General features: G+C 38.2%; 1 protein-coding gene across 12 annotated transcripts in view; it reads left to right on the forward strand.

The window, feature by feature from the left end:
* Positions 1-25,577, forward strand: part of ASPH (aspartate beta-hydroxylase) — a 207,705-nt gene that overhangs the window by 96,501 nt on the left and 85,627 nt on the right. For 9 of the 12 annotated variants that reach the window (XM_073331031.1, XM_073331033.1, XM_073331039.1 and 6 more), the window contains 7 exons: positions 410-454; positions 922-954; positions 2,541-2,585; positions 2,699-2,740; positions 3,706-3,756; positions 4,522-4,566; positions 21,544-21,582. In XM_073331031.1, coding sequence (XP_073187132.1) covers positions 410-454; positions 922-954; positions 2,541-2,585; positions 2,699-2,740; positions 3,706-3,756; positions 4,522-4,566; positions 21,544-21,582 — 300 coding nt within the window. The remainder of the gene's footprint in view (positions 1-409; positions 455-921; positions 955-2,540; positions 2,586-2,698; positions 2,741-3,705; positions 3,757-4,521; positions 4,567-21,543; positions 21,583-25,577) is intronic. The other 3 variants (XM_073331032.1, XM_073331036.1, XM_073331035.1) reach the window with 2 other exon arrangements.

A 25,577-nucleotide genomic window follows, 5' to 3' on the forward strand; every position in this document is an offset into this window, starting at 1 on the left:
AACATCTAAAGTTGCTATAGGTGAAAGATTAGAGAGAGTAGTTAATTTTTCTCTTTGTATCAAAAAATTGTTTTTGGTGCATTTACAAGAACCTGTATATAGGTAGCTTCACTGTTCTGCCTGCCTAATCAATTGTTTCCCCCTATTTGTGTAGAGTGGGAGAAAGAGAACCATTTTAAAAAGTAGGAAAATGTGATTTTTGAATCTATGAAATTTGGCAGGGAGATTCCAGGACGTGTAATATCTGAAACTACTTTTAACACATTGAAATTGACAGGATTTCAAGCTAGCATCCCCTTGTAAATTAGATTGTAAATAACATCTTGCTTATGAATTCTGCATTTGTTTAGTAAAGGTAATTTTAAAGAATGTTGTTCTCATGTATCATTTGAATGTATCCCCATTTCAGGTAAAGAGCCTGTAAATGAAGACTACTACGAAGAAAGCATACAAGGTGAAAATAAATACATTTGTTAGTTGTTTACATTACATTAATTATGCAACAATGTTTGTGTATTATTTTTAGGATTTCATACACAGAAGGTTCCTAAATGTTATGAAAATTGGGGCCCATATCATATTGGCATGGTCACTTTCTCAGTCCTTGTCAGGAATTTTAGCCTCCTTAAAACGAAGCATGATTTAAATTAAGCCCCACTGTGGTAGACGAAGTCTACTGTTCTGGGTAATGCAAGCCTGTTCTAGATGATGATTTGTTTGTGGTTATCTTTCAACAAAATCATGTACTTGTTTCCATTTTTATAGAGTAATTAGAAATTTCTTAATATTGTAGAACATTATTCCTTCCTTAAAAGAACCTTTTTTTAGGCATTTCACATTTTATAAATGTTCTCTTGACGCTTAGCAATGATGTTGGCCCAAAAGAATAAGTTTGAAGCTAAGAAATGTTGTTCCCAACAGAACCAGCTGCTGATGCTGAAAAGGAAGATGAAAGTGAGTATAAGCTGTTCTCATCTCTCTGAAAGGAGGGCTTAAAGTTTATTTTTCTAAAGTTACTCTATCTTAATACAACTTTAAGACACTTGTTAAAACATGTACTTGACTGAGATTTTTCCTGTTGCATACAGTAGTTTTAAACAGCTAATTTCCTTTGGAGTGTAAAATTTAAAAAAATATAAAAGCAGGTTTTCTTTCCCCCCAGGTTATAACAAAATGTTTATTAATATTTTTACTGCTTACTGCCTCTTGTGAATCTCAGATACTGAATGTGGTATCTGAACTCCACGGTTGTCCAAATCTATTTGTGGTCTTGTTGTTCCTTAACCTTTTTATACTTCAGTTTCTTCAGTATCTTTGGACTTGACTAAATTAGGTTCTGCTTCTGCATGTTGTTTCTTTAACTCCTGTGTAAGCAATGGAAACAGAAAGTACTCAGAGCCTTGCAGGAACAGACCAGTTCACTCCAATAGGACTTACTCGCATGCCTAAAGTTGCTCATCGGAGTATCTGTTTGCAGAATTGGGGCCTTAGGCTTTGTCTGTCATGAGGGTTTCCCCTGAATTCAGCTATTGATGGGCAGTGACTAGAGTAGCTGAACCAATCAAGCCTCCAGGGGTAGAAAAGATAAAATGATGTACAGTAAGTCACAATTTTCACTGGTGCCGCATACCTGGTTCAAGTAAGACTAAGCTCGACTGGTGCAAATAGTCTCTGTGTGTCAAAGGGTGACCACCACCTGCCCCCGCCTCAGGGTGGCCCTGCAATCCCCCTGCCTCGATTTCCCTCTTCCATGCACTGGCTGTTCCCCCTCTTCCGAAAGGCCCATCATCCTCCCCCATTCTCCACCATATTTGATAAGATGGCTCCTGCCTGGGGTGCTCTCCAGTTGCAGGTCACAGTATGATAGACCTGTCTGCCTCAATTTCCCCTTTCTCCCAGAGTCCCTAATAACTCCATACATATTGTCCACATGTAAATAGCCCTTTGCAGGGTTAATTTATTACAAAAGTTCCACAACAAAAGACCAATATTCCCCACCACAGTATGTGAAATATTTCAAGTCCCACTAATCCATGAACCCTGGCAACTTTCATCATGCTCCTGCTCTCTGGCATTCGCTGGTAAAGTATAAATTGAGCCTTAGTTTGTCTTAGTAAACATGTCCACTAACTTTAGTGCAGCTAAAATTGAAAAATCAAACACATAAGTCAGGAAATCAAAAAGTGTTGGCTCCTATAGCAATGTTAACTCTGCCATGTAGTACAGTTTCTATACAACACAGTTGTTACTAATGGTTTTGGGAAACTTCTAACATTTTGACATTTTCTTATTTGAAATTGACTTAAATTTTTTCATCTGGAACGCACGCTTAGAGGATGGATGGTCCACTGGTTGAGGTGCTTGCTTGGGAATCGGACACAAACTTCACAGAATTTTCCTTATCTCAGTTCTCTCCCTGTGAGGTTTTCCATGGGAGGGGTAATATGAGCCTTAGAAATTAGCCTTTGCTTTGTTTTGTGGAAAGTTTCTAAAGTGTAGAACTTACTTTAGGTATTGCTACAAATATTCTGTCTTCTTAGCTGCAGGGGCGCTTCCAGAACCAGTAAATGAAGATACAGAGCCAGGTATATGTTTTCTAAGTATAATCTTAAATGTCTGCTATATGCATTTTTTTGAAGTATTTGACCCTAAAACAGCTAATTTTTTTTGTTTTATTTTTGTAAACCTTGAACTCTAGGTGAAATTCCTGAGGACGTGGAAATTAATAAAAAGCAATCAGGTATGAATATTTGTTTTGTAAAAGTATTTATTTTCATATTCAAATTGCCATATCTGTCAGTTAAATGTAAAACAAAGGGATATAATTAATTAATGTTTCCTACACTGGATTACAAGAAATATTGAGGTTTTAGATCTCCCAATAGAAAATGTTAATTTTGCCCACTGACACATCAACTGTTAAATAAAAGTTTTAATTACTTGCAGAAAGTATTTGCATTTGATTTAAAAAATTGAATGTATGGACTCTTAATTCTGAATGCAGTGTTGTTGTCACCATGTTGGTCCCAGAATATTAGAGACACAAGTTGGGTGAGGTAATATCTTTTATTGGGCCAACGTCTGTTGGTGAGAGACAGAGAAGCTTTAAGTTGGTCCAGTAAAAGATATTACCTCCCCAATCTTCTCTCTTTATTTTGACGACTATTTGAAAAGATTTAAGTTTTGAAAACCTTTAAATTTGTGGCTTTGGTGTTGCTAGCTACTTTCTTGTTGGGCCGAACTTAATACAAAAGCAACTTAATATGTCAGCTCACTGTGAGAAAAATCTTACAAGCCTTACTCTGTCTTTGCTCAGTCAGTGCTTCCAGTGAACTAGATGGGAGTTTTTCCTGAGTAATGCCTACAGGATTTGATCTTATATTAATGTAGTTTTTTTTCTTATGAAAATGTTTTAGTTTAATGAACTTAAAAAACCTTGCTCTAATACAACTAACTGAAAGTGTATATTACTGTTGGTATTTCATATTACAATTATTTCAACTTTTAATACATAGCAGTTTTACTGAAAATGAGATACTTATAGTAGTGAAGAGGCATTAAAAACTATTGCACATAACAGATTTTAATAAGTAATATCTAGTGTCACATCCGTACCCATCTGTTGAGTCTGCAGTTAGTCTGATAAGCAAACTCATGCACACAATACTGTAAATGTATCATACACCTTAATTTTCTTTGTAACAGAGGAAAAAGAACATACAGAAGACACTGTTGCTGTTGAACCTCAGGAAACAGGTTTGTGTAGTAACTCTTCTCAATACATCTCTGAACTCCTAATTGTTTTTAGCAAATATTTCTATTATGAAACTCAAGAACTGTGACTGCTGTGAAATGGAATCCTGTCCTGTAATTAGGAAGTTATGAACTAAATTCTTTTTTCTGTTTCCAGATTTGTTCTGCAAAGGTTAACAGTGTTAAAGTGCATACTATTTTTGAAGCTTTTAGTGTGGTCATTTTTGTAATAACACCTTTGCTGTAATAAATGTTATCAAACAGTGAGGCTGAGTGATGAGGTATATATTTTTGGCTTTAAATACAAAAGGACATAAGAATAGTCATACTTGGTCAGACCACTGATCCATCTGGCCCAGTATCCTGTCTTCGTACAGTGGCCTATGCCAGATGCTTCAGAGGGAATGAATAGAACAGGGCAATTGAGTGATCCATTCCCTATCGTCCAGTCCCAGCTTTTGGCAATAAAATACAGTAATACAATTTTAAATTTAAATGTGTGTAAATAAAGTAAAAAGCATACATGCTGAAAAAGTGTACACGCACATTTCAAAAGGTGTGTGTAATGGGCCCAGTGTCCCCATTACAGACCCCTAGCAAAAGCCCCCTTTTCCCCACACGCTCTAAAAATAATCTGTTCAGAAAGTTATTTTGAAAGAGTAGCATGTGTTAATGAAATAGTTCCTAGTAAAATGACCCATACAGGATTATTTAACAGTTTTGAAAACAGACACATTATATGTAATTGCTGCAAAATTTGATTTACAGAAGTTCCTGTTGAAGCAGAGAATTACTCAAATGATGATCTAGTGGGTAAGTTAATTTTTAGAGTTATCTTTAATAAGATTAAACCCTTCACAGTAGTGAAATTTAGGAAGAAATTTGTGTGTGTGTGAGAGAGAGAAAAGTATAGGTGCTCAAATATTATTACTTGAATTTGCTTTCACTTTCTGAAGTAATAGTCTTATCTTGGTGTGAGTACACCCTTGGACCATTTATTATTGAGTTAACAGGAAGTAACTTCAGAATACTATTCCAGTTATTTTTAATTCAAATTTTAAATGAATAAGAAAAAAAATTGCCAAAATAAAAACAGACTGTCCAATAGATGAAGAGGTAAAAATAAAAATGTGTGTATCTGAAGAAAGCAATGCATTCTTTAGTGTAATTTTAGGTACTGGTCTGAGAGGAAGACTTTTTATGACGGGGTGGGCAAACTTTTTGGTTCAAGGGCCACATCTTGGCATAGAAATTGTATGGTGGGTCATGAATGCTCAGAAGTTGGGATGTGGGGGTGGGTGAGGGCTCTGGCTGGAGGTGCAGGCTCTGGGGTAGGGCCAGAAATGAGGAGTTCAGGGTGTGGAAGGGGGGCTCCAGGCTGGGGCAGGGTGGTGAGGTGCGGAGGGGAGGGGTGAAGGCTCTGGGGTGGGGCTAGGGATGAGGGGTTTGGAGTGTAGGAGGGTGCTCCGGGCTGGGATTGAGGGGTTCAGATGGCAGGAGGGGGGATATGGGCTGGGGCAGGGGGGTTGAGGGCTCCAGTTGAGGGTGCAGGCTTGGACTGAGGGATTTGGAGGGCAGGAGGCGGATCAGGGTGCTGGAGGGCGCTCCAGAGGTTTGGGGTGCCGGAGGGTGCTCCAGGCTTGGATTGAGGGGTTTGGAGTGCGGGAGGGGGATCAGGGATGGTGTAGCAGGTTGGGGCGTGGGTGGGGGTGGCTCGGGGGTGCAGCCTCTGGGCAGTGCTTACCTCAAGCATCTCCTGGAAGCAGTGACATGTTCGCCCTCCAGTGCCTACATGGAAGTACGGCCAGGAGGCTCTGCTGTGTGCTGCCCCGTCCGCAGGTGCCACCCTGCAGCTCCCATTGGCCGTAGTTCCTGGCCAATGGGAGCTGTGGGGGCGGCGTGCGGAGTGGAACCCCCGTCTGCCCCTATGCACAGGAGCTGGAGGCAGGACATGCTGCTGCTTCCAGGAGCCGTGCAGAGCGGCCTCTGACCCTGTTCCCCATCTGGAGTGCCAGAGTGGGGCAAGCCCCAGACTGCACTCTCCAGCAGGAGCTCGGGGGCTGGATGCGGCTGGCAGGCCAGATGCGGCCCACGGGCTGTAGTTTGCTCACCCCTGTTTTATGACATGCTACTTTGAGTATTTTTGTCTTAGTCATCGGCTTACCAGACCGCCACAGTACTTCCAGTTCCTCCATTCATTATCTAAATGAACAGAGTGATGCATAATGTTTGTCAGACTCCAGATGTTCAGAACTTAGTACCTTTTGAGATTTAATTCTACAGATAGATACATGGTTTTGTTCCTTTGTCACTATCCAATAAATTGAGCCCCATGCACATGCTTTCCTTGGGTCCTGCTTTCAGAGTTCAACATCAAACATTGCCAGTTTTTCTTTTAAAACAGAGCAGACAAGTTGTAAGAAGTACAGTGCAGAATTTCACATGAGCCGATGGATAGACCTTGCAGTCCAGAGGGAGATCAAATGTGCCCATCCGACTGGGCCACTCTGGGGGTCCCCAGCATAATTTTAGTCAGCCTTTTGGTTAGAGGGCCATCTAATGTATGGCACCCTCCCTGGGCTTCCCAGAATCTCTGAAGTACTGTGTTGTGGCTCCATCCCTAGCCATGCCCTGGAATACCCCCTTCACTAGAGGTTGCCAGGCATCCTTGAAAGGCAGCCTTATGGATGTCCTCCGCTGTACCTGTGCTGTAGGAATCTGTCTCTGGCATGGTTCAGAACTTTTAAGGTCTATTAGACCACTCCAGCTCTTTCATCTGGCATAAAGGGGCTGCAGCAGAGATGAACATCTGATTCACTGTCTTTATTTATTTTTTTGTCATGTTTCCTGTCTCTTCTGGGTGCAAGTCTGTTTCTTTAGTCTTTGATCAATCTAATAGAGTTTTAGTCACATACTCTTCAATTTGTATCATTTAGAATTTGTCAACTTTTTGTTTGTCTTCAAGTGCAAAATATTGTCTGGGTTTATTTCCTGGTACAAGACTAAGATACACTCATCCTTGTTCAGTTTTCAAAAAGTGCTATGGAGAGATTTTGGATGAGTTAGTCTATTGTTTAGTCTTGTTCTCATTCCTCTTTCAGTTAATTCTTCATCCTCAAACTTTTGTGTATCTTACATACTACCTGATATCTCGGATATTTCATGTGCAGGCTATATTTCTGGTTAAAGTTTTCACTATACTACTTTTGATTGAATCATCTGTATTTTTAATTGCAATGAAATCCTATTCAGTTATCATCCAGTAAACAGGTGGTTCAGTGGTAAAATTGTCGCCTACTATACAAGATACCTGCATTTGTTTGACTTTTGGTCAATGCAGGAGTGCCTGTGGTAGTGAAAGATCCAAGAACCCCACGTTATGGCTTTTTCCAAATCTCAGTTGTGAAGTGGTTAGTATGCTAAATTACATAATGAACCTTGACTGAGGGAATCTAAAATGTTTGTAGTAGTACATAATTCCATATTGGCTATGAGGTTTATCCAACAAATGTATTGTTAATCCTGGCATGGTACATTCCACTGCTTATGACACGATATGAACATGGATATGAGATTTATCTAAAAATGCAATTTAGTTAATTGTTTAACAATAGCTGTTTTAGAAAAAGTTTATAAACTAAATAAGGTATGGCTGATAGATATCTTTGACAGTAGTAAATTCAGTAAAGATAGTATCCAGATTTGGTATGTTTTTGTTTTGAGGCTACAACCTTAGTCCAAGGAAAGATACTTGTTATCAAGGCTTATTTGTTCCATGGAAATGTTACTGCTTCCGACTTCAGTACAAATGCAATACCATATGGTAGTACACATAATGAAGAAGCTAACATTTTATGGCTCTGGTGCAACTAGTCCCACAATTTTCAAATTAGAGAATTATCCTACTTGCATAATGTTCTTCAGACTGGTACACAATGTAGTAACATCACCCTATTGTGTGATTTGCATACTGTTTTGATGCTTAATTCAAATTCCAATCATCAATTCAAAATGTTTTGGTAGATGCCATTGCTGTAATTTAGGATTTCTTCTGATGTGATTTTTGCCTCATAATCATGTGTCAGTGAATGTTTCCAATATTTGCTCAGAGTAATTTGGCATATGTTAAATACGAGCGTCTGATTCTCCTATCTTTCCACATGTGTAACTATGTAATCCCTACCACTGTTAATGGAAGCGTGAATGGATCATGTGGCAGAACTGGGCCCTAATTGTTTACTGTGTTCTGGTGTAAAGAGAGCCTTCAAGGCTGTTACAGATTTTCATAAACCATGTAGAGACTGACTCAGAGGTAGTCTATGACATGAGTTTCTACCAGCATGGTAGTGTGTGTGTGTGTGTGTGTGTGTGTGAGGGGTCTGGTGAATCCCTGTCTGGAGAAATTGTGCCTTGCTACTGTAACCCACACACCTCCTGGGTGTGGTGTTCTGAGAGAGAGGGAGAGAGTGCTCTACAGCCTTAGCCAACAGCCAGTTGGCTTTTGGCTCATGCACTAAGTTCCAGAGGTCCCAAATTCAATCTCACCCGCTGCCGACCAGGGTCTATCAGTGTTCAAGTGGGGGCTTGTCTGGGATTTCAACTGGGAAGTGTCTGAAGCTCGGGGTGTGCTTCCTCAGCTAGGGGATGTATGTAACCCCCACACCTACTTTGTGTGGTGCTCTGTCCTATCTAGTGGCACTGAGACCACAGAAAGAGATTAATGAGTCTGCTCTACAGCCTTAGCTAACAGCCAGTTGGCTTTTAGTTCATGTGGTAGAGGCTCATGCACTAAGTTCCAGGGGTCCCGGTTCGATCCCGACTGCTGATGACTGGGGTCTGTTGGTGTTACACTACCAATACAGAAAATGCCAGTAGCTAACACAGTTTGACTGTGTGTTTGGTCACAGTAAGTACCCCTTTTTTTTTAAGGTAACTTTCTCAGTCTGTCCCTTAAAATATGAAGATATGTAACTTTCTTTTGCCAGTATTAACAAATAATTTAGTTTAGCATAGCAAACGTGTTTTAGTACCTAAGGGGGACAGAACTTCAACTCTATATTGTTTGCCTCTTTTATATTTGTATTCATTACAGTAACTGAAGTATGAAGGGTAGCTCAGATGAGAGAGTAAAAGACATTTACCAGCCTCTAATCAAGCGTAAATTGATTTGCATGTGGAGTTTTAGAAATCTCATATGGTACAAGTAAAAAGGTCCCATTGTTTAATTACTGCAGATTTCTCATAGCTCCCTTGCTGGTGATTTTAGGGTTATCCTTCCACTGTATGTTGTTTTTACATTTAATACAGCCCTTCTCAAACTGTGAGACTGGCCTTCTGGTGGATGTTGCTCCTCTTCTGGGAAACTCTGGGAAATGTAGGGGGAAGAGAATATATTTTTCTTTCTCCTTAGGACTTGGAATAAACTAGAGCTTGTTAAATTAACAAATTCAGTGCTAATTACTAAATATACTATCTGACTATTCAAAATAAAATGACCCACTCAACAAAAAGAAACCGGCTACACTGTTTATACATACAGTGTGTAAGAAAACCATTAAGTTTTTTACCTTGCTCAGATGAGAAACTCTGGTAAGTGTGGAAAATCTTGATCTAATTGCACAATTCTTTTTAAGAAAATATATATTGTAAATATTGTGAGTCCTGCACTTAGGATGGAAGAATCCAATGCACCGCTACAGACTAGGGACTGAATGGCTCAGCAACAGTTCTGCAGAAAAGGACCTAGGGGTTATAGTGGATGAGAAGCTGGATATGAGTCAATAGTGTGCCCTTGTTGCCAAGAAGGCCAATGGCATTTTGGGATGTATAAGTAGGGGCATTGCCAGCAGATCGAGGGACGTGATCGTTCCCCTCTATTGGACACTGATGAGGCCCCATCTGGAGTACTGTGTCCAGTTTTGAGCCCCACACTACAAGAAGGATGTGGAAAAATTGGAAAGAGTCCAGCAGAGGGCAACAAAAATGATTAGGGGACTGGAACACATGAGTTATGAGGAGAGGCTGAGGGAACTGGGGATGTTTAGTCTACGGAAGAGAAGAATGAGGGGGGATTTGATAGGTGCTTTCAACTATCTGAAAGGGGGTTCCAAAGAGGATGGCTCTAGACTGTTTTCAGTGATAGCAGATGACAGAACAAGGAGTAATGGTCTCAAGTTGCAGTGGGGGAGATTTAGGTTGAATATTAGGAAAAACTTTTTCACTAGGAGGGTGGTGAAACACTGGAATGCGTTACCTAAGGAGGTGGTGGAATCTCCTTCCTTAGAAGTTTTTAAGGTCAGGCTTGACAAAGCCCTGGCTGGGATGATTTAATTGGGGATCGGTCCTGCTTTGAGCAGGGGGTTGGACTAGATGACCTCCTGAGGTCCCTTCCAACCCTGATATTCTATGATTATATGATTTTAAAACTTAGTTTTATGTCAGTGTGTAGGCTACAAGTCTACAATTAATTTTAAAAAAGTAAAGGTGAAGATGTAAGGGGGAGAAGTAAGTGTAAAATGTGTGTCTTGCCTAAATGTCTGCATACATGGGCAGAAATGGATTTTGCTATCGATGCAGGGGAAGTGCATATAGTGGGTGTATGAAAAATGACATCACATGAAAGAGAGGAAGCTACACAGTACCTATTCTGCCATTTCAGAATTGGTGAAGTAGGACTGTTAAATGGAACATTTAGGTTACTGCTGGCACTTGGTAGTGTAACTTGTGATATGCATGATGGGGAAGGAAAAAGAGTTTCCCCTAGCTCCTGATTTGGGATTATTCTCTTTCACCCCTCCTCCTAACACAGCTGGTTTTCCACAGCTGTTACATGCACCTCATTATCACCAAACCAAGCGATAGCTAGCTTGCATCCAGCTGTGTCTGCCATCTAGTCCCCCCCTTTAGGTAGTGGCTTTTTCCTTGTGTTTCAAGCACCCTAGCCTTCCATTTCCCCCATCCCTTGTTTTTGATGGAGTTCTGTGAGCATTTTCTCTACTCAGTTGTCATTTTGGAGAGAGGAGGATAATCTTTTTATAAATTGCTAACTGGGTATGTAACGTTTGTTCAAATATAGATGGTTCTGATACTTTTAGGTCTCAGAATTTACTGGCTGCTTTCACACAGGAGACATTCTTGTTATATCCCCCCTATCCTCCAGAATATAAAATTCACACTTATCAAACAGTCCTGACTGAAAAGACATTTTGGGTGATTGAGTGTTCCCTCTCTTTCAGATGGGTAAAAATCATTTTTTTAAAAAATGACGATACATTTAAATTAAATATTTGAATTTAAAATATTTTTTTAAACATATGTACATTTGAAATTATGACATCCAGTGTTAAGGCCTAAACTTACTATAATCTATTAAAACAATGAGGAATTAACTGTTAGTCTTTAAGGTGCCACAGGACTCCTTGTTGTTTTTGTGGATACAGACTATCACAGCTACCTCCTGATACTTATATCTATTAAAATTACTTAAATAAATATTATTAACCAGTACATGTTTGCTGCTGCAGTTTTAGTCAGACCACTGAATTGGTGGAAGTCACTGGAACCAGAGTTTGTTGAAGTGCTAAGCCACTTTTTGACAGCAGTAGCCTCTTCTGCAGGTGCACAGAGATTATTATTTTCATTTCATTTTATTCAGTTGTTCAGTACAGTTCTGTGCCTAGTTCATTGAAAGTTAAGAAACTAATTGGGAGTTGAAAAAGCAGGAAAGCTTGTTTTCCTCTTCCAATTGATGAATAAAATCTAGGTGTAAAAGGATAAGATCTACTAGTTCTAAAATTGGGAAGGACTTGGTGACCAGAAATAACCAGTTCACTTCACTAAATACAGATACTTCCTTTGTTTAATAAATCAAGTAGTTTAAAATTCAAAATATGTTTTGATAAAAGCATTTACTTTTGTATCCAGCATATTTAAGGTACTGGTAGTTTTGTTTAACTAATAAAAAACTCTTTTAAATGCCAATTTCCATTCAAATAGAATTTGACACAAATAATGAGTAAACAGTCATCTAGGAAATAAAAAATTCACCATTTCTAACATCAAAAATGTAAATTAAGACTCTGAACAGATGTATAGGAGTACTTGTGGCACCTTAGAGACTAACCAATTTATTTGAGCATAAGCTTTCGTGAGCTACAGCTCACTTCATCGGATGCATACTGTGGAAAGTATAGAAGATCTTTTTATACACACAAAGCATGAAAAAATGGGTATTTACCACTACAAAAGGTTTTCTCTCCCCCCACCCCACTCTCCTGCTGGTAATAGCTTATCTAAAGTGATCACTCTCCTTACAATGACAGGTTTCAGAGTAACAGCCGTGTTAGTCTGTATTCGCAAAAAGAAAAGGAGTACTTGTCGCACCTTAGAGACTAACCAATTTATTAGAGCATAAGCTCTGATGAAGTGAGCTGTAGCTCACGAAAGCTTATGCTCTAATAAATTGGTTAGTCTCTAAGGTGCCACAAGTACTCTCCTTACAATGTGTATGGTAATCAAGTTGGGCCATTTCCAGCACAAATCCAGGGTTTAATAAGAACGTCTGGGGGGGCGGGGGAGGGTAGGAAAAAACAAGGGGAAATAGGTTACCTTGCATAATGACTTAGCCACAGATGTATGTTAAGCTATATAATTAGATATAGTGTAACCTTCTGAATAGCAAAAAGTACCAAATTTAGTGCAAAGGCTATATTGAGTTGTGAATGAGCATGTTTTAATAGGTTGATTCTCACTGGTTGGAAACTTCCTTTAGGAAAATAAAAAGTACAAATGCAAAACAAGATTAAAATCCGTTATTTTTCATAGACTACATAGAAGGGTGTGATTATCTAGTCCAGTGGTGCCCAAGCTTTTCCTCCCGTGCCCCACCCCTTACTAGTAAGGGAATGTGTCATTCACACCCCCCCCCCCAGTGCTGGGAGAAGAGCGGTACATCCTCCCTGCTCCCCAACAGGGGCTGGCCTGGGTCCAGTTGCACCCCCTAGGTAGACGCCCAACAGTTTGGGGGCCACTGATCTAGTCTGACTTCCTGTAAAGTAAAAGCCATAGAACTTCCCAAAATAGTTTAAATCAAGGACTTCTATTTTCTGATTTAAATTAATTCACCATACCCTCTTTGGTGTTATACTATATCTTTTCTTTAATTTCACCGGAGTTCAGTTCATCAGAGTTATTCAGTGTGAGTTTCTTCTGTTTATTTAAAACTCTGTTAAGTTGGTGCAACAGAAGTAGCCATTCAATTCAATATGCTCTATTCACTTGGTGCCTTTAAGTGTCTTTGGAAAGCTTGGTTGATTAATATTTAATATATTTGAGCTGCTTTTGGGGAAACTGAGAGATCCAGGAGGTTTCACAGGCATATTATAATGTCAGTAGGGGTGGCTTGCAAATGTAGGGCCAGATTCTCACAATGTGAACTTCAGTTGAGCTGCACATATTTAAACTTGACCGACTAGCACCAGCTGACGATCTGGCCCATTATGTGTGGGATCTCTGGAACAGAGGTGTGCGTGTGTAGGAGTTTAGGTGTGGGAAGCCTCTGAACACTAGGAAAGGAGAGAAGGGGCTTAATACAGGGTTTGGGTGTATTGGAGTTCTGAGACAGGTATTTCTTATGGATTTTGGAGAATGGAAGCCCAGTGGAAAATCTAGCAAGGCACTACAGCACAATAATACTTCACAGATAGACTTGAATACATTGTGCCAGTCAAAGCCAATGATACATCAGGGTAAACAGAATCATTTCTAATCTTTTTTTTTTTTTTAAATGCATGAAACTTCAAGACCCAGTATAGGTAAATTGTGGGGTAGATTATAAACACATTTCATTTAGTTAAAGGCAATAAAATTAATGAAGTTCTGCTTTTTAAAAAAAAAAGCTTTTTAATTGTGAGTTAAGGAAATCTAAACAACCACAGCTTTGTTGTTGTAATTCCATCTATCCTGCGCGCGCATGCAGGATTCAGCAGATTTAGAATCTGCAAAAACTCTGTTTTTAATATTGATAATAAAATATATACCTGCATTAGATTGTACCAAATTTGACATTCTGATGTAAGTAATATTCACTGGAGATATGTGCAACCTAAGTTACTCTAGACTGTCCATCAAGAAATCCTCCATAATCAAGAATTTAAGACCAAAGGTCCTATCAATTCACCTTCCCCAAAATGGCTTGAAAAATTTCAGATTTTGGAATTTTTATAAACAGTTTAAAACCACTGTGGTGAGGCCTTTGCAAGGATGGGCACTCTTGTTGCTCAATTTCTCAAATTTAGGGGATAAGCTATACTAATATAAGCTCCTGTATACTGGTATAATTGTGCCCACACTAGGGAATTGTATCACTTTATCTATATCTGTTTCTAGACCGATATGATTACAGCAGTGCAAAACTTGTTTGTAAACCAGCCCAAGATGTAACCCAGTTCTCAGGGTCTCCAAACAGTCATGGTATGCAGTGTGTCAGAAGTCAATAGTTATTGTAGTGTGATACTTGCCAGAAACACATCCGTCTTACATGAAGGGTTCAATGTGGCAAGGATAGAGGGAAGGGTTCAATGTGACAGAGTTAAGGTTTTTCTGTATTTACACATTTGCCAAATTTCCCCCAGCTTTCTGATTCTTAAAACTGCAGATATTCTTGCAATTTTTTTCTCTTATCTTGTTGTTGTGTGCTTTACATCTTTAAATTCAGCTTAACATGTGGTTGAAATCCCTTTGTACCCTGTCCCTTCTTCCCTTCCACCTGTCACTGACTTTTAAAAATATAACTTTTTTATATTTGGACATGGCCCTAATTTCCTTTGCAAGTTAAATTCAAAGATCTATTCTATTTTCAAAGATCTATTCTTCAGATTAGTATTTAAATTTGGTACTCCCCATCTTCTATAGCAAAGTAGTATAGATCCTGGGAATTATAGCTTTCTCCAAATAAACTACAATGCCACAAAGTTGCATTTTTTTTAGCATGTAGATTTTTTTTTTATTGTGTTTTGGTTGGTCCTTTAATTTAGATTTCCCCTTATTTTTTCAGATACTTAAAGCTTCAAAAAGACTGTTCCTACAGCAGGAGGACCAGCCCTAACCATACGCTACACAAGGGGAGCAGATGGTTGTACTAGATCTCATGATGTAATTACTGAACAGTTCAGGATCTTGGGAAATGAACACTAAAATATTATAAATGGGTTTTAGCCAACTGTCATTTTATTACACTTTTTTTTAACGTTTAGATGTTTAAATTTACATTCCTGTCTAACTTTTTTGTCAAGTTTAGTGCATTCATTGGTTTTATTTCTCTTTCTTCCCTGTTTGTGACAGCTGTATGTTTGACATTCATTTTAGATGTGGTATTCAAGAAATTTGTTAATATTCTATTTATGATGGAGCATCAATTGAATTTTCAGATTTTAATATATATATATTTTTGTTGTAGGTACATACAGGAAAACATTGGGAACAGATTGGGCAAACAATGTACAAATGTGATCATAAATTTAAAAAATGTTACTACTAATGTAACATGAGCTTAACTGCATTTTTATTGGAAACACTAATGAGACATGGAGCTGTGAAGTTATGATTTGTATCTGTCTGCACTGATATGTCAACAGTTACACTACATGAGCTTCAAATCATTTATAATAATTCTACAGTTTATAAAACATACATGTCTAATTCTAAGCAGTATATAGACAGATTATTAAATTACTTTTTCCATAATCCTTTATGTTGAAATTTGAACGCATTACTTTATGCTTATTTGATTTTAAAACTAAGGAACCCGAAGACTTTAAAACAGCCTGGCAGGAAGTCGGGGTGTATATCGACACATAGGTATGTAATTGGAATCAGTTTGGGCTTAGTAAGGCATACTTTATATTGGCCAGAGCACTGACTATCACAGCTGTAATTTATGTATTGTGATACTCAATAAACTATTCAGAGAGGGAAAAATAAAACAGATTTGCATAAATACCCAGCTTTTAATTTTAAAAGCTGACCTTGTCAGATAATATTTACCTAAAAATAAGGTTTAAAAATTTAAGAATACTGTAAATATAAAAACAGTTTTAATGACTCAACTCCATTTAATTTAGATTTTGAGTGACTGAGAATTTTAATAAAGCTGATGTGTTGTCTACCTGTTGCATGCTGCTGTTCCACAACTGTAGAGATGACATCTTTTCATTCTTGGGCTTTTTGTTGTTCCTTTTCAGCTCAGGAATAGTTGCTGTGATTAAAATATTTTAAAGTATCAGTAAAATAACGAAGGTTGTGTTTTAGTTGACAGGGAGATTTTTTTTGTTTGTTTCTTTAACACTGTTTTGAGATTTTTCTGATACACCCATAGGAAAGGACATATGTGCTTGTTTAATGTGTAGGACACCAATTCACTTTGAGTTCCATGAGCAGAGCAAGTGTAAAGTATGCCCCAAAGTGATTTCTTTAAACTTGTCTGGTTAGCAATAATCTTCTTAAACTGTGATGTGGGTTGAGGCAGAGTATGGCATTCTTCTTGGTGTAAAATTCTCAGTGTTTGTGAATTGCAAAGCCATACATTTTACAAAGCCATATTTTGTAGGGAGCTTGGAAGTAAAATTTAAGACTTGTGAAAGAAAAGAACATAAACTTTACTGCATTTTTGTGTAATATGACAGTCTGTTTACAGAATTATGGGACTATGAGGATGTGTTATGCTGTGATCAAATTTTAAACACTTTGTAATTAAGTATGTGATTTTTTTTTTATGAGCTTCTTGTTTACAAAAGAGTGCCAAGCTGGGAATGGTCAAGGGGATCTTTTAAAAAAAAGAAAAAGAAAAGAAAAAAGTGTGTTTCTTCTGTTTTAATGTTATCTGCAATAAAACACAGAAGAATATCTTTGCTTTGGTGGTGTCTTTATTTTGTACTCTTAAGTGCAGAAATCTGGTATCTGTGTTAATAAAGGTGTTTCAGTACCTACTTATCTCATCTACTAATTAATATCACCAATCTGTCCTCATATAGTTCTTTGTCAACATTTAATATACAAGGAGGACAAAATTTGAGCAGGACATAATCTTTATTTTGGTTGTGGGGGAGGGGAGATGAGGCAATGGCAATGGGTTGAGGACATTATCTACGAGAATGTTGCTGCATGTTTACTCCGCTTTTGAAGCTTGTCAGTCCAGTTCTAAAGCCAATTATGTGGTTGGCCAAAATTTGGTCCGGGGTATATATTTTTTTTAGTTTGTGACTTGGAAGGAATGACATTTTACTCACTGAAATACACCAGTGTCTGGCAAAAAGGTTACACATTCAGTGTAAATTTTCTGGAGGAAAATTGTGCCCATGGTCCATATTTTGAATTAGAAGTGTAAAGTGGATGCGGTGCCTACACCATTTAAAGCAGACATTAAAAGGTCTGGTACATCTTGATTCTCTGACAATCCTGTGTCCTAATGTAGACTGGAACGTAGCTGGGCAAAGGGTTCCAAGCAAGGCACATCCCCACCCTTCCCTGTACTTTTCCATGCCTGCCCTCAAGAGACCACGGATTCTTACGCTCTGCTGTCTTTTTCAGTGGTGTTGGAAAACACACCAGTTTGGGAAAATAATACATAAATATCATGAAATAGGTCACCGTTTAACAACTAAAATATATTAAAGTTGAAAATACATTAGCACTTCAGTTGCCTCTGCACATTAGGGAAATACAATGTAGATGGAACTACTATAAGGTGGGTGCATAACTGGTTGGAAAACTGTTTCCAGAGAGTCAGTAATTAGCAGTGCTTCACAGTCAAGCTGGAAGAGCATATTGAGTGGGGTCCTGCAGGAATCAGTTCTGGCTCCGGTTCTGTTCAATATCTTCATCGATGATTTAGATAATGGCATAGAGAACATAGTTAAAAAGTATGCCAAGCTGTGAAAGGTTGCAAGTGCTTTGGAAGATTAAAATTCAAAATTATCTGGACAAACTGGAGAAATGGTCTGAAGTAAATAGGATGAAATTCAATAAGGACAAATGCAAAGTACTCCACTTAGGAAGGAACAATCAGTTGCACACATACAAAATGGGAAATGACTGCCTAGGAAGGAGTACTGTAGCAAGAGATCTGGGGCTCATAGTGGATCACAAGCTAAATATGAGTCAACAGTGTAACACTGTTGCAAAAAAAGCAATCATTCTGAGATGTATTAGTAGGAGTGTTGTAAGCAAGACACAAGAAGTAATTCTTCTGCTCTACTCCATGCTGATAAGGCTTCAGCTAGAATATTGCGTCCAGTTCTGGGCACCACATTTCAGGAAAGATGTGGACAAACTGGAGAGAGTCCAGAAAAGAGCAACAAAAATGATTAAAGGTCTAGAAAAAATGACAGATGAGGGGAGATTGAAAAAATTGGATTTGTTTAGTCTGGAAAAGAGAAGACCGAGAGGGGACATAACAGGTTTCAAGTACATAAAAGGTTGTTGCAAGGAGGAGGGAGAAAAATTGTTGTTCTTAACCTCTGACGATAGGACAAGAAGAAATGGAATTAAATTGCAGCAAGAGCTGTTTAGGTTGGACATTAGGAAAAACTTCCTAATTGTCAGGGTGGTTAAGCACTGGAATAAATTCCTGAGGGAAGTTGTAGAATCTCCATCATTTGGTGATTTTTAAGAGCAGGTTGGACAAACACCTGTCGGGTATGGTGTAGATAATATTTAGTCCTACATGAGTGCAGGGGACTGGACTAGATGACCTCTCGAGGTCCCTTCCAGTCCTGTGATTCTGTGATTCCCACTAATCAGAGATGAGCTAGTGGTTATGATATAACTCTTGTAAATAGGAAATTCTGGGATATACTGCAGATATAAATCATATATTTACAGCAACATATGTTTTGTAAAATTTGATATAAAACCGACATAATTTAGATATTTGTAAAAGAGTATAAATATAAAATAAAACTAAGTAACCACAAACATATAAATAGTATATTAATTAGAGTTGATGTGTGTATGGGTATAGTATGTATTAATTATATATGGTTGTATGTTTAATGTGTATCTGCAAGATGCTGCATATTATCTAAGCATGAAACGGATCATTTTTCTAATATGTAAAATATATTTTCAATTTTGAAAATACTGTTTTTAATGCTACATGAAAAGTAAATGTGTTTCTTCGTGGTAATACGTGTTTTTTGGTTGGTTGTTTTTTTTGTTTTTTTCATGGGCGAGCACTTTGCTTTACATTTGCACAGCTGCTTGCTGGCTGCTGAGAGCTGCTCTAGTTATCACAATCAGCTTAATGCAAGTTTACCCAGATGTTTCGCATTAGAATCACAGCAGTGTAATTTTTCAATAACTACACCCTCCTATTGCTCCAGAAACATTCACTTTTGCACGTTGGTCATAGTGAATGATGACACTCAGGTTATAAGACAGAATGACAGAGGATGGAGGTGCTTTGTATGAGGGTGAAAAACATGGGAAAGGGTTGGTGGGCTTGAAAGGAGCTTGGTCTGGGTCCTGCTAAGTTTAAGACCCTGGCAAGACACTTGCACGGAGACGTCTAATCTCTACTGGAGGAAGACAGTTGTTTACAGTGTTGTTGTAGGTGTTTTGGACCCAGGATATGAGAGACAAGATGTGTGAGATATTTTATTGGACCAACTCCTGTTGATGAAAAAGACGCTTTCTAGCACCACAGATCTCTTCTTCAGGAGGGAGAAAGATCAGATTTGTAAGTCTTTACCATGGAGATGTTAGTTAAAACCATGAGTGCAGATAAGATCACCTAGACATAAGTAGTGAGGGCAGCAGTACTCACTGACCAAGATGCAGAGGGGAACGCTCAGTGAAGTAGGCAGAGAACCAGGTAAGATGGGGAACCAAAAGCTAAGGGAATACAAAATTAAAGGAGGGTACGATCAGTGTCAAAAGTAGCTCAAAAGATCAGGAAGAATGAGGATGGAAGAGACACCCTAAGGACTGCTCAAGAAAAGGTAATTAGAGTCTTTGAGAGCAAAAGCAGCTGAGAGGGCAGAAGCCAGATCAGAGAGAATTCAGAATGAAGCTAGAGAAGGGGAACTTGAGGCAGTAGTTATAGATGGCACATTTAGTGAACTTAGAGATGAAGTGAAGAGGGAAAATTGGGTGAGAATATACCGTACTTTTTACTGAGAGAGGAAAGAACCTGTAGAAATAAGTTGTGAATGGTAAGGGAAGGCAGGAGAAGGGAAGAGCTTACAGAGGTGAGTGGAGTGTGTTGGTGATGGGGGAAAGGATAGAGAGGAGTGGGAAGTTAAAATAGTTCACTACTTCATGATTTACTACACAGTCCTGCCATATGCTCTGTGGATGGAGTTGAGTGACAGTGAATTCCACACGATCATAGAAATCAAAAACTCAGATGTATCAGTTTGTCTCTGTCAGCTAGGGTTGTAGGTCTCTCTAAAATATCATTCCATGAAAACACTGAAATGGACTTAGAAAAAAAAGTTTTTATTACAATTACACATGCAAATAGCATAATTATGCAAACAGGTGACAACTACATTTGTTCATGTACAATCATAAATCAGAGTAAATGTATTCCTTATCCAAGCGGGCCTGTAGCTTTTGAATATATCAATCTATGAATCCTTTCCCATTTCTAATTAATATAACTTGTAGTTTAAAGATGTTTATATTTAATTATGGAGGCAAATAATTCTGACACTCCACCATGTTTATTTAATTCACTATTTTGTAACTTGGTTAATACATTACAAGGCACAAGTCAATATTAAGGGAGAATTTAGCAATCTAGGCATATTGAAGTAGCAGTAGTCACTCCATAGTTAACTGTAAAGATTTTACATGCTGCCGATCATTCCAGGATAGAATTTTTAGGAAGTCTGGTAAAAATCAGGCAATTTTAAAGATTTAGTGTGTTGAAAATGTAGCTGTAGTTTACTTTTTTCTTTTTCTTTTTCATCAGATCTCCAAAATGTCTAGGCTTAGGAATTTCTCATTTGTTTTGTTTTTGTAGCCCTTGCTGAGGAGAATTGTCTTTTAGTATTTTAATTAGTGTGTAGGTTAATGAGAGAAATTCTATGAAAACTATAAACATAGAGATATTAGGTAGATTGCATTGATACATACTTTCAGGCTGGGCTGTTTTCCCAGGAAATGTTTTGTTTGTCATTATAAAGCTATCTGAAGTACTAAATAGGTAAATTAATATATATCACAGGTAAAATATTCACAAACATCTAAATGACTCAGAAGCCTAAGTTCCATTTTTCAAAACTGACTTTGGCACCAAGGATCCTAAATCTGACTGAAAGTTAGAGATTTAAACACATTTGAAATTTTACTCCTATTGTCAAGCATAAGTGAATAGGTAAAATTAAGAAAAGTAAACAGAACCCATAGGTACAAAGTTAATCAAACATTTAGTGGCTGAAGAACTTAGAAGAATTATGTATAATATTGTGTGTGTGTGTGTGGATATCATTCACATACGTGTGGGGCGGGGGACGGACTTTTATCTTCTTTGGAAAAGATTGCTATTAGTTCTAAAACATTTCATGCAGCATTATCCCCATCCTGTGTTAGATAATAAGCTATAATTGAACTATAAAGTACCCAAGCATTTTTGATGAAAATGACTTAAGTGAAAATATGCTGCCATGAAGTCCTACAAAAAGTTTTTACGTTAACTGTCTCTTTTCCATAGGTATTGATTTACTGGTAGTGTGTTTTTGTACTGTTCTTCACTAAAATGCTTATGCTATTTCATTTTTAATCTTCCAGGAAAAAGTAAAGAAACTGAACAGGAACAAAAAGAAAAAGGTAAATGTCTATTCTCTTAAGGATGAGAAAGTTGTATTACATTGAAGACCAAAGTTATACCTTGTAGAAAGTGCGATTTTCATTAAATAGATAATTTGAAGTTAAATAAGCATAAAGTGTATTTGCTTTTGCGAGTTAATGTAAGAGTAATCTGAGAGCTGTGTTCTGTGTCATGAAGTCTCACCAATTTGTTCCCATGCATATGATACAGAAGATGGAATTAGCTAATCATTAGTAGTCCCCCTTGACAAAGCTTGAAACACACTAGCAGAGTAGCATGGGGGGACCTTCTGCTTCAGCCCATTCCATGTTTGTTCCATGGATAAGCAAACTATCAGGCACAATTAAAACTGCCGTGTTCTTATAACATCGTTGAGCAAGCCCTTTTGTCCTCCTGGGAGTACATTATGTGTTCTGTATATGGCATGTATTTTCCAGAAGTAGTATTTTTGAAGTGTTTCAGGGAGCTTTGAAAATAAGGATTGGGACAGGAACAGTCTTTGTTCTGTGTTTGTACAGTGCCTAGCACAACAGGGTCCTGGTCCATGATTGGGGTTCCTGGATGCTACCATAATATGTATAAATTATTGTTATTTTGACTACAGATTTTTGAGGACAAATTAAAAAACCAAACCAAATTCAACACATTACCTAAAATAGCATTTCCATATCTAAATATGTATGGAAGTATTAAACAAATTCTTTGTGCTATAGAAAGCAAGGAATTTCCTCCTTCCATTTCCAAACTCATTTCTAACATTTCTAACCCTTCAAGGTCATAACATTGTCCCTTAAATTTGTATCTGGTCTGGGATTGAAGATCTCTCATCCTGAGCCTCAGACCAGTGAAACTGGGGGGGAGCAAAAGTTCCCTATTTTAAGTTGTAAAGAAGGAAATATTTTGGTGATCGACTGATTTAAAGTTAGTTGAAGCTGTGTACAAATTTGTAATATTATAATTGGTCCTAAGGAGATGAATTACTAGACAGAGTGGAAGTGAGGCTGGCAAAGGTATATGCTAATAAAAGCTTTCATCATATGGCTCTCTCATATGGGTCACCACCACACATACAGTATATACCTATCCATGAATCTAAAATCCTTGTACAGTAACTCTAGATATTTGTGCAGCAACATAGAACACCGTTAAAGCATGGCTGCCTTGGTTAGTACAATAAAAATCTAGTATGAACTAAATAATATACTAAGTTCATAAACTTCATACTTAACATCCTGTACTTGCATTCAATTCAGAAAAGTGGATATATTGTTTGGAAAAATTGGTGTGTGCATTAAATGGACACCAGATGGCTCTAAAAACAACTCTCATTCTACTTAAGTGTTTGCCTGAAAACAGTACATACATGAGTCACATTATGATAAGGTATCTGCTACTTTAGCACCAGGGTTCCTCCATATGTGGCTGCATCCCCTGTGGTCAGACAGTGCACACTGAGTAGTGCTGACTACTCTGGGGAGCTCCTTCACTAGGAGGCATCAGGGGCTTCAGGGTTTCCTTTCTTCCCTGGTGGAACCATAATTTTTATGTTTCCTGGCTTCTGAATCCTTAGCCACGCAACTAAAAATGTTCTTTTAGCATAATGGGTTTTTGATGGAATTTCTAGGACTTTTTCCTCCTAACTTTTTTAAAAAAAAGTATTTAGTTATGTATGTACTGCATGTATGTATGTAGTTAGTAACGTAGTATTATTGTATGCATGTAGTTATGTATGTATTTAGTATATGTATGTAGTCATGTATGTATGCATGAAATATTTATTTTTTAATAAATCACTTGGTTTACTTGAGAATTAAACTAAGAGATTGGAAAAATAAGTGCAAGGATGTGAACAGTTGCGGGGGGATAGGCTCAGCAGGAAATATGGTACTCTAATAAGCTTAAATACTTGACAATTAAAAATGTTCTAGGTAAATTTAATTAAACCATTTCAACTGTAGAATGAAATAATAAGAAATAGAATCAGGTGCCCACGTATATAGAGATCACATTTCAATCAGGACAAAAGCAAGGGTAAAGAAAAACTCACCACCATCCTCATTCAAAAATGGAAGTATATATAAAATTATAACTTGTTCAAGATTACTTTAAATATTCCCAGGTAATGCATTGATTGGTGCAGCGTAATGGTAGAACCTTCTCCAGGCAGTGCATGCTAGAATGCACATGAGCACCCTCTACCTCTCCCCTAAGGATCTCCAAATGATCTGAGGGTGAGGCTATCTGTATATGGGGATGCTGCACCCTCTACTTTTTCAGTTCCTTCCAAATAATTGCGCCAGATGAAAGTGAACTGCTCTGGTCCATCAGATCAGCGGGTTTTCTCTTAGATTAGCAACTTTAGAGAGTTGTAGTTGTTAGTTTTTAGTGTTAGTTTAGTTACAGAGTTTGTAGTTAGCTGAGTTTGGTTTCAGGTTCAGGTTCAGTTCCATGTGATGGTGGACCTAAAGAAAAAAGCCCGGTTTTAAGAGAGGCACTTCAACACATTCTTGGCATTGCTCGAACATGTTAGATGTCTTAATTGCCTCAAAGAAGGTCACTGTCATTCTGTCAGACTTTCACACCCAGAGCATGTAAGGAGAGGCAGAATAGACTTCAGGTGCTCCTGCTTAAGAAAGTTCGTGTTGCTAAGCTGTTGGGTTCTATGAGAGTGTCAGATCTGAAGACTAAGAGGCTTGTTTTGGTTCCAACTGCTTTGTCTGGTAAGGCTAAGGTGCTTAAAGGATCCTGGGGATGTGTTGGGCTCTTGTTTCTGTTTCGTCAGATCCTCCTATTAAGGTTGCTGAGGTGTCCGAAGGCACTGTCAGTTCAGTTGGTGGCAAAGAATCTTAAGGTTAAACTCTTGGTTTCAGCTGTGTTGGTTCAGAAGAAGGCGGTGAGAGAGAAAATGGCCATTAAACCTGTATTTAATTAAAATTCTTAAAATCCTGGACTACTCCATATTTGCCTATTCTTGTAGGCTCTAACTTCTTCATAATTAGGGTCCATCCACCCAAAGCTAAAACTTTTAGCAGGGCCCATTCTCCCCAAAACAGCCTGTCCCTGGGATATTGCTCTTTCTGTCTCCACAGTCCTTCATTCAGACTTCACAATAACCCAGGCCCCAGTAGTTTGTGGCATAGTGTCTTTAACAGCCTGTCATAAATATAAAGGGAAGGGTAAACCCCTTTGAAATCCCTCCTGGCCAGGGGAAAGCTCCTCTCACCTGTAAAGGGTTAAGAAGCTAAAGGTAACCTCGCTGGCACCTGACCAAAATGACCAATGAGGAGACAAGATACTTTCAAAAGCTGGGAGGAGGGAGAGAAACAAAGGGTCTGTGTCTGTCTGTAGTCGTCTTGGCCAGGGACAGAACAGGAATGGAGTCTTAGAACTTGTAGTAAGTAATCTAGCTAGGTATGTGTTAGATTATGATTTCTTTAAATGGCTGAGAAAAGAATTGTGCTGAATAGAATAACTATTTCTGTCTGTGTATCTTTTTTGTAACTTAAGGTTTTGCCTAGAGGGGTTCTCTATGTTTTTGAATCTAATTACCCTGTAAGATATCTACCATCCTGATTTTACAGGGGGGATTTCTTTATTTCTATTTACTTCTATTTTTTATTAAAAGTCTTCTTGTAAAACACTGAATGCTTTTTCATTGTTCTCAGATCCAAGGGTTTGGGTCTGTGGTCACCTATGCAAATTGGTGAGGCTTTTTATCCAACATTTCCCAGGAAAGGGGGGGTGCAAGTGTTGGGAGGATTGTTCATCGTTCTTAAGATCCAAGGGTCTGGGTCTGTAGTCACCTAGGCAAATTGGTGAGGCTTTTTACCAAACCTTGTCCAGGAAGTGGGGTGCAAGGTTTTGGGAAGTATTTTGGGGGGAAGGACGCGTCCAAACAGCTCTTCCCCAGTAACCAGTATTAGTTTGGTGGTGGTAGCGGCCAGTCCAAGGATAACGGATGTAATATTTTGTACCTTGGGGAAGTTTTGACCTA

The sequence above is a fragment of the Lepidochelys kempii genome, chromosome 2 (assembly GCF_965140265.1).
Source record: "Lepidochelys kempii isolate rLepKem1 chromosome 2, rLepKem1.hap2, whole genome shotgun sequence".
NCBI classification, from domain to species: domain Eukaryota; kingdom Metazoa; phylum Chordata; order Testudines; family Cheloniidae; genus Lepidochelys; species Lepidochelys kempii.